Source organism: Rhagoletis pomonella, unplaced genomic scaffold (genome assembly GCF_013731165.1).
Source record: "Rhagoletis pomonella isolate Grant_MI unplaced genomic scaffold, Rhpom_1.0 Rhpom_scaffold_00006, whole genome shotgun sequence".
NCBI lineage: Eukaryota > Metazoa > Arthropoda > Insecta > Diptera > Tephritidae > Rhagoletis > Rhagoletis pomonella.
In genome coordinates, this window is record NW_023458560.1 from 6083646 (window position 1) to 6093845 (window position 10200).

Here is a 10200-nt window from a genome sequence, read left to right on the forward strand (position 1 = left end):
AAAAAATACGTGTCTCCTTAAATTGTTCAAGGAACAATCCCTGTGAGCTTTATCGCAAACTTAAATTCACTTTCCCCGGCCTGGGTGATTTGAGATGGAATAAGCCATACATATGTGTGTACATGAATATCTACATATAGGAATGTATGTATATACTAAGTATGTAGTCCTGGTAAGCTTTGAGAACTGGTAATTTATTTAATTAGTACTTTTTAATATATGTACCTTTGATTGTGTCGCTAGATTTTGCTCAACTGTTTTGTGAAACCGCATTAATAAATTTTATGTACAATCTTTGTAAAGTTTCGAAGAAAACTAAAATTAACATTTACTGAAAGACAATGTTAATATCCTTTCACAGGTCCTGTGCCTTCTACTTGTCCAGTTGAGAAAAATATTTTCCTCCAATTTTTGCCTTTTTAAAGCCTTAAAACAAACCCAGATTTTTACACTCGGCACTGAACGTTCGTGTACCTTCGTACAGTGCGGCGAAGAACTCAGGATATATCAGACGTTAGCGAGCAACTTATGTAAAGCTTAGATTTGGTTAAGTGTGAGTCCTGAGGACTCATGATGGTGTTTTGTGCTCCATAAATTTTATCAAATTAATTATTATTTTACATTTTCTATCAGTATTGTTTGAATATGGCGTCCACATGTACATGATTTTAGAGTATTGACCCCATAAGCAGCGTTGCCAGGTTGATGTTTTTAACGTCATTTGGACGTTTTTTGTATCCTGTTGACGTTTGGACGCTTTTTGTGTAAAAAATTATGTTTTTTAACTTCCCAGTAATTTTTCACTGTTACTAAATCTCGTAAGTAGAACTGACTTTGAATTATTTTCTTAATAACTCTTTACAAACTTTGTTTTTTGCAGCAGCTGCTTCAAAAAATATTTATTCTTTGGACACAGGTGAATTAACCCGCATAAAGAAAATAACACAATTAGTCGCATGGGGCCCGTTATTGAAAGTGTAATGAACGTAAAATGGCTGAAATATTGCTATGTTCCTTCTTAACAGAACGTAATTTAGCATTTTCGACAACAGACCACTTAACCAAATGTTTACAAGAAGAAAAAAAATATATATATTAAAAATCAACGCGATTCTTTAGCACCTTAAAACTTGCACATTATTGCCCTGGAATTTAATTCAAACAAATTCTGAAAAATCTAAATAAAAAGTTGAAAATCTGGCTGATAATTTGCAGATTTTTTATAATTTTTGCACAAAGTTTGAAATGTGGATTTATATTTTGTTTGTTATATAATGAGCTAGGCTTTTATGGAAAAATAATAAACATTAAATAAACAAAAAAGAAACAGCCGAAATCGATGACTTAATCAGCTGATCACAAGTGTATGTATGAAATGATTTTTATATTAACGATCTCAAACCAGTTTAGAATGAATTTTAAATGTGACAGCAAATGACATTTCAATATACCTTACGTACATATGTTCCTTTGTATACAATGAAAGTTTAATAAGAACAATTCTTTGTGCATACATTTGAAAAAGACGTTTTGGGTAGAAAATGACGTTTTTTCAGACCAAGAGGGACGTTTTCTCATGCCGAAGACCTGGCAACACTGCCCATAAGTGACTCTGCAGAAAACGTAATAAGAAAAAGGCTCGAAGAAGATTAAAATGGAAATGATTTACAAGACGATCTCTCGGATTGCGCGGGACTTTTTCGTGATTGTATTTCTGAAGTATATTCCGACGATGTGGATGCCGATTTTATACCAAGTGACCATAGCACCGCCGCGGAATGCTCCGATAGTGATAACCAATACGGGAAGCTTACATTCTCTGCGTTTGTAAAATACCATTTTTGTCTTACATATACCAGAAATGTATATGGGTAGAGAGCTTCAGGGCAGTGACTTTACCTGCTGCACGTTTCGTTATTTTGTACGATGAGTAAAAATTTTAATTTTTAATTCTGATCACCTACATATCGTCGTTTAAAGTACAAAACCGCGTATCGTCATTCTGCAAAACCGCGTAACTGACATTGGCTGCCAAAAATTGGATTTGCTCACACAATCTATTGGCTCAATCCTTATCCGTTCGTCCTGAAATATACTAGCCAGAAATGCGATTGCTTTATAAAAAAGAAAACCATTTTGAAATATGAGTGTTTTTACACTCTAGAAAATAATTTCTACAACTTCACACACGCGGTTTTGTATTTTGCTGATACGCGGTTTTGTATTTTGTTGATACGCGGTTTTGCACTTTAAACGACGATATGTTACGTTTAAATGTAAGAAGTTTTCGTTTTGCTATTTTTTCCATTTTCTTTCATTAGACTTAAAGTCTTAATTTTTTAGCTTCTCCACGTTAGCAGGAAAGTGACGTTTAAGCTTTATTAATTCTTTGATTATTTTCTGTTGAAAGAGCTTAAAATCTGCCTTTAAGTAGAAAGAAATAATTTAAATAATTAATGTCTTTTGTATTTTTTGAGAATATAAAATGTGAGTCCTGAGGACTCAGGGTGGTGGTTTAACAAATTTTTGTTAGGGGGTGCGATTAAAGGTTAAAGTTTTTGTTGAGTCCCGTGGACTCAGGGAGTGTGATTAAGGGTTAAAGGAAGCTTAGATTGGGAAACAAAGCTGGAGATTGTACAAATACTTTGTAGTAGTTCTTGAATAAACTTGACGTCAATTGTTGAATGCAGTTAATTAATTAGGTAATAATTTGGTATAGCAAAACAGGGGACGCTTTCCGCTTTGAACACGCCGTTAAAAAACGCTCAAATTACTTTGATAGACGATTTCCATATTTTAATACCCAGTAATAATTTAGGAGCGTGCATTCCTTCTTCCATCTTTTCTATTTTTTATGGAGCGGTACAAATTGAAGGGCTTTTGTAGGACAAACTTCAGAAAGCATTTCGGAGGAGTACTTTTTAGGCTGCTTTTTCGACATAACTTCCACGAGGCCGTGACATAAGTTCCATCGATATATTTTTGGTCCAAGGAAGTAAACTCAGACATTACTTCAAAGATCTGTTTCGTGGAAGATATGTCAGAAATAAGTTCCATGATAATTTTGTATTAAATAAGCCGCTCACCGCACAAATTGACTAAGTCCACTTTTTGAAAAATCTTAAATTTAAATATGTTCTTTTTTTAGAAAATTTTGAATGTGCATCACTTCCGCTTTACAGCTTCCTATTAACCGGCTTTTCTTCCGTTTTCTTTCGCTTCTAACCTCTGAAGATGGTGTTAATTCTATCAAATTTTTCCCAGTTATGAATGATTGTTATCAGCCGCGACTCAAGAAAAGAAGACAAACTATTTGGCGGTATTCTGACATCTATAAAGCCTCTATTTTATTGTTAAAGGATCAAATAAGTATTGAGTATTTTGTTATGAAAAGTGGTTTTAGAGAAGGCTACCGAGCCGACTTCTTTAGGAAATGAAGACAAAGACGAATTCGACAATGAAATTGAGGAGGAATTGAACGATGACTTAATCTAATTTTCCAGGTAAATTGGAATGTAAACACTTCCGACGAGCCTCAAGAAGTCTCAAAATGTGCATCAATTGTAAAATAAGCCCGCGCGAATTTGTATTTATTCCCGGTGGTCATTTAATCTTTTGTGAATTCTGTCACAATCCTCCAAAGATTAAAATATCCACAAAAGCCAAGTAAATATTCAAAGTCTTGTTTGAATGAGAATATTATTTATCCTCTCTGGCGAACAAATTTTTGCGGAACTAAGTCATGATATAACTTACATGAGATTTTCCTGGAAATTTCCTTTAATGGAGTTGAATGGCATCTTTTGTTTGCGTTGATTGAATCATTGCCATTTTTAATTCGAAAAGATAGCACGAGCTTGTTTACAATCCAAACCTGACAATTCGTTCCAAAATACACTATCAGGTTTGAAATGGAACGACATACATACTTATTTATGTATTGTATGTACAATTGTACTTTTTCAGATTTTTTCAGGTTTCACGGTAAAGTCGATACAAATTTACCATTTCAGGATCTTACGTTTAGAATATATGTAGCAAAATTAATTTTCTAAGAATTCTTGCATTTTTTATTGACATTTCATAAAATCGCTCACACGAAACCAACAAACTTCGTCGCCTTTTTCCTTTCCAAAGTTTTTTGTGGAAGACCAGCTGCATATTTTGTGCTTTATTCTGCGCTTGATTAAAGGCTGGCATTAATTGTTTATGCTGAGTTCTATGTGCATACATGATTAAAAAAAGTCATTCACAACTTAAATAAAAGTCGTACTTTGATGTAGAGATGGGTCCGGGCCGGGCTTTTGGTATGGGCTCGGCGGGTACGGGTCGGGAAAATTTTACTTGGGCACGAGCTCGCGCGTGCACTGGTGTGGAGTGAATATTCGGTTAGGAAACCACCCCCTCCCAGAAATGGGTTGTGCGCTGGGTTTGAATAATAATAATAAATTGGCGCTTACACATATGTTAGTGTTTGGCCGAGCTTCTCCTCCGACTTGTGGCGTGCGCCTTGATGTTGTATGTATTTTTATGAGAAGCTATTTTTCAAGGCAGAAATACACTCGGAGGTTTGCCATTGCTTGCCGAGGGACGACCGCTGTTAAGAAAAAACCTTTTTCTATATTTTTTGCGATGTTGCTTAGACCAGGGCTTGAACCCAGGTGCTGATGAGTGAAAGCGCGCACTGCTTACCACTACACCACAGCGGCCTTATAAGAAGCTACATAACCCCAAGTAAAAAAATTGGCTTTATGTCTCTGTATAAGGAGTGACATAATTCCACATTTTAAAATTGGAGTTATGTGCTGGTACCCATTTAATGACTGGGCCCACAGTTTGTGTGAGGTTTGGCCGTTATAGCGATCCATCACTCCCCATATTTTATATTTAAGGTTTTCTAATAAAAGGAAGAGTACAAACTAAATTTCATCGAAATCGGATGAAATTTAAGCCAACTTTTTCTTCACTTCTTCACTTCTTATAAGGTGTCATAATCCCAATTGGGATAGTGTCACTTTTGATCCTAAAGCATAATTTCCAGCTTTCAAGAAAAACAAAAAAATCATATATAAACACGCCCACTAAATGAATAAGAAATTTTCTATTAAACTTTCATCTACGCAAAAATACTTACTTCCGCCGCTCTTTTCTGGAAACACAGAAAGGAGAATTCTATTTAGTGAGGGTTATAATTCTTAAGCGCAGCCGAAGGGCTCCTACGCAGAAAGAAGTTCAGCACAAAAATACTTCCGCCCCTCTTTTCCGGCAACACAGAAAGGAGAACTATATTTAGTGAGGGTTATAATTCCTAAGCTCGGACGAAGGCCGCCTACGCAGAAAGAAGTTCAGCGCAAAAATACTTCCGCCCTTCTTTTGCGGCAACACAGAACGGATAATTCTATTTAGTAAGGGTAACAATTCCTAAGCGCGGCCGAAGTCCGCTTACGCAGAAAGAAGTTCAGCGCAAAATGTCGCACGAAAAGATCCAATTATAAATTCTAAAACTAAATAATAAAATCATGCGTCTAATTTCAAGACCCGACGGACCGGTACTCACACTTTTTTTTTACTAATAATCATTAACATCTACATTTCAAAGTGTTAAAAAGTAGGAAAATACCAAATAAATGACAATTAGCTTCACCTGAATATTCCACGACACTTAAATAATTAATTACAGTTGAAAAAAGAACACTTGCTTTAATGGGTTCAGCGCCAAAGGCAATTAAATTGATTAGTCGGTACCGCACCAGTATTTTTTTATTTTTTTTAATGTACAGTTCGTGGATAGGAGATGAGTAAATGATGTGAATGTTTGTATTTATGACTTTCACTTTTCCCTCTCTAAGCCCAATTGGGTTTTTATTAACTGTCACCATGTCACATAATTGAAACACTGTGCGACGCCCCTTTTCGATACTTTTATATTTCATATTATTTTACTTTTCGCAATTTTCTATTTTTAAAGTACTTAGTTAAGTATTGCACACAAATTTGTTTAATTACATACAATCTTGTTAACCGTTTTCTTACTTGATTTAATCATTTTAGTTACAAAGGAGATTTTACATGGCATCAATGGCGCCTTCCGTGCTGGAGAACTAACCGCCATAATGGGTCCGTCAGGCTCTGGAAAGAGTACACTACTCAACGTAATGACAGGCTTCAGGTATGAATTTATGAAGCTTCATACTTATTTCATTAGGGTGGTCCAAACTAAGTAAAGCTGGAATTTGTATGCTCTCACCGCCTAAGACTGGTTTATACCGAAACATTTTTCTATTTTGAAATCCAAAAATATTTAGAAGTCGCTCAAAGCGCTCAAACTTTTCCACGTATTTTATGTCAGAAAAACCACTTTTCGTACAAATGGTATAGAATTTTTGAAATGATTGTTTTTCGACCGGAAAACTGAGATTTTCTTCACGAGACTTCCAATAACAATTTTTATTTATCCCTCATTGCATCTTCTGGCATTTTCTTAGGGGTTTGGCGGATCTGTAAAATATAGTTACTATGAGGAAAATGGTTAAATAAATAATTGGGTATTATTATTGGAAATCTCCTGTTTTTTTTTTCTCATGTAAAGTACATGGAAAACTTGGAGCGACTTCTAAATATTTTTTGATTTCAAGATAAAAAATAGGGTTATATTTTTTCGGTATAGAACAATCCTAGGGGGTGGGAGCATAAAAATTCCGACTTTACTTTTTAACTTGCATTTTTGCACCACCGTTATGTATGTACATATGCACATATTCACATTTGTATGCAAAATTTAAATAACATAAAATTTTTTTTCTTAATTGATATGCAAAACCTTTTATGTTAACTGATATTTATAAAGTGTAAGTGCAATAGCTGTTTACACTTAAATTGTCGCTATGTGCACTAAGCAACATTTCATTAAAAATTGTAAGTATAAATTACAAGAAATGTCGGTATGGTATAGAAAAGTTTCAGGATACGGTACTTTGCGTTAAAGACTCAATATTTTAATTGTAAGTAGTGCCATACAGTCGGTAAGGTTACGTAATTTTACGTCGTCTCCGAATGAAAGCTTTTTCAAATACACTCGGAGGTTTGCCATTGCCTGCCAAGGGGCGATCGCTGTTAAAAAAAGTGCTTTTTCTAAAAGTGCCGTTAGTGCCAAATAATTTTTAAGATATACATAACTACACATACATACATATCGCTAGCTTAGAGTGAAAAGTTGCTAAGCTCATCTTTAAAAATTTTACAGGAGCGGGAAAAATTTACTACAGCAATTTTCTTTAAGTATTTTGCAAGACATCGAATACAACATTTTGCGCGTTTAGAGAAAAGCAAAACTCCATGCGAACCAGAAGGTTTTGCCGTTATTTTAAAGATTTTTTATTACATTAGCCTGCCTGGAAAAAAACAAGTACCTCAATTAATTTGGAAATGCTTCCTTCATTAAAATATGAGTTCTCACAAAAAGTGGACTCAGCAACTTTTCAACCTAGCGATATCGAACCCATAACATTACTCACTAACTACCTAAAAGAATTTAAAAACAATTAAATCATTAAACTAGTTTCAGTGTTTATTAAAACACTATTTCTAAAGAAATTTTTAATTGAAGAGCTTGTTTGTATAAAGTTTTATAAATATGCTGTGAAGAAATAAAAATATTAGATAGGGCCTTTCTATATGTATATCAAAATAAATTAATTGTAATTTAAACTTAACAAGTAAGAAAGTCTAAGCAAGCATAAATTTTGAATAAATTAGCTTTAATATTTACTGATTTATCGAAGATTTTTTATTTCTCTAAATTACCGTTATATGGGATGTGGGCGTGGTTATTGTCCGATTTTTTAAATTTTCGGCCATTTAGTATGCTGTACCAAGGCCAACAACTGTGCCAAGTTTGGAAGAAATTGGTGCAGCGGTTACCAAGATATACACATGTAACCATAAGTGGGCGTGGCTACGCCCATTTTCCAAAAATTTATAATATTCTTATTTTTCGTCTGAAAAATATTGTAAATATCAATTTTGAGTGAATTATCTTCAGTCATTACTAAAATATCGCAGTTTTCGTATTTCTGGAAATTACCGTGATATGGGAAGTGGGCGTGGTTACAGTCCGATTTCGCCCATTTTCAATACCAACCTACCTTGGATTAACGGAAACCTACGTACCAAATTTCGTTGAGATATCTCAATTTTTGCTCGAGTTATCGTGTACACGGACGGACGGACAGACGGACGGACAGACAGACATGGCTAAATCGATTTCTCTATTCATTCTGAGCATTTATGTATACATTTGTCTATATCTATCTCGATTCGTTTTGGCTGTTACAAACAACCGTTATGTGAACAAAATTAATATACCCTTGTGCACAAGTGCGCTCGGGTATAAAAATACATATGTACGTATAATTTTGATTTTTGTTGACCAGTGTCATCATTTCCATTCTACCTTTTACTCTCAATAATAAAAAAAGCTCCCAACAATTTAATGCACTTATAAAGACATTAACATTTATGTACATACACATGTATTTTAATGGAAATATATAATTTTATTGATTACTTAGTAAAGTGGAAGAGGCGATTTGGAATTCAATTACAATTATTATGAGAACAAAGTATTACAAGCAATGTGTTTTTAATGGTCAATAGCCTTTGTTTACGATTCATTAACTTTTATGAGCAAGGAAATTGACTAATATCAAATATTGTAAATTATGACAAATTTTCAAATTTTTCAGAAACATCGTCATTGGTACAATAATATTTGCCCTGCAAGCTCACTTGCGAAACAAGTTTGAAGATTTGAAAAGTTACCTTAAAAGGACTAACGTGTTAGCCACGACCTAAAAGCAGAGAAAGTCGTCGATTGTTTCTTTACTTATAACCTGATTTCTTAGTGGTATTACACTGGATATTTTTCTATTGATACACACTTTCAGTACCCGGATATTTACCTAATTGCGGGTATGAACACATTTGAATAACGAATAATCTGATACGCCGGATCTAAATAGCCAAATTTGCTAGACCCTAGATATGGATCCGTCTGAAGAGTTAGAGCATTAAAATTTATTCATACAGAAACCGAACAAGAACATGATGTCAGATTTTGTCAATTACAGTCCTAAAGATGGTTTCTGGGGAAGAAATTTTGTCTGGTCCTCTTTATCTCAGTAGCTTGATTGAAAAGAAATTGTGGCAGCAAAAAGGAAATTAGCTGTTAGCTTAATGCACTTCAGATGGTAATAAAAGTTCATTTAGCGGCCACAGCTTCACTCACCGAACAGAAAGGGCAGGAATAATAGCTTAAGTACATACATACATACGTATACTGAAAATAAAATTTCGTAAAAGTGCTACGAAAATCTTTCGTAGTGTTGGTTTTTGTACAATGTACGAAACTTTCGTTCATAATACGAACACATTTTTCACAACGAAACAAGATTTTACGATCCATACATAAATATAACGTAAGGACTTTCGTAAGGCATTTTTGCAGTACAATTTACGAAATCTTGCGTTTATTTTACGAAACACATTCGTAAAGCACTGAACAAATCTCTGTACGAATAATTTTGTATATCGTAGGAAGGTATTCGTAAGATTTACGTATGGTTTTAAATTTACGAAATCTACAATTCTGTATTCGTACAATTTAGTTAATAATTTCGTATAAAGTACTAATGCAGAAACATGTTTTTTAAATTCGTACAACATACGTATATTTTCGTACAATATACTCAATTACCGGCAGTTTAATATTTCATCATATTTTTTGTATCGCGTGTCATTGCGGAATTAATTGTTGGCTGCTGTGAAACGTATAATATAATTTTAAACGTTTTAAAAAGGGATTTGCTGAATAAAAAAGCAATACAAAATTCAATATTAAAGCTGTGGATATACTATGCTTTTAAGCATACAATGTTTTTAGCATCGCCTACGCTGCGCCTTGCGCTGCAATGTGGGACTTGATAAATAGGCAATTTCATCAGTTACCTATCAACGGCAAGCCTAAGCCAGGAGCACTACTTAATGAAATTAAAAGTAAGTACATGTATGACTTTTCACTGAAACTTGCTTTTCAGACGTCTTATAATTTTCCTTTAATTTATAGTCGTCAAGGAAACAAACATCAATGAAGCTGAGAATCTGTCAAGTGCCTCTACATAAAAATATTATAATGTTTAAGAA

General features: G+C 34.0%; 1 protein-coding gene across 4 annotated transcripts in view; it reads left to right on the forward strand.

Moving 5' to 3' along the window:
- LOC118740338 (ATP-binding cassette sub-family G member 4) overlaps positions 1–10200 on the forward strand; it is a 559608-nt gene that overhangs the window by 86123 nt on the left and 463285 nt on the right. For all 4 annotated transcript variants that reach the window (XM_036471832.1, XM_036471830.1, XM_036471833.1 and 1 more), the window contains one exon: positions 6052–6169. In XM_036471832.1, the coding sequence (XP_036327725.1) occupies positions 6052–6169 (118 nt within the window). The remainder of the gene's footprint in view (positions 1–6051; positions 6170–10200) is intronic.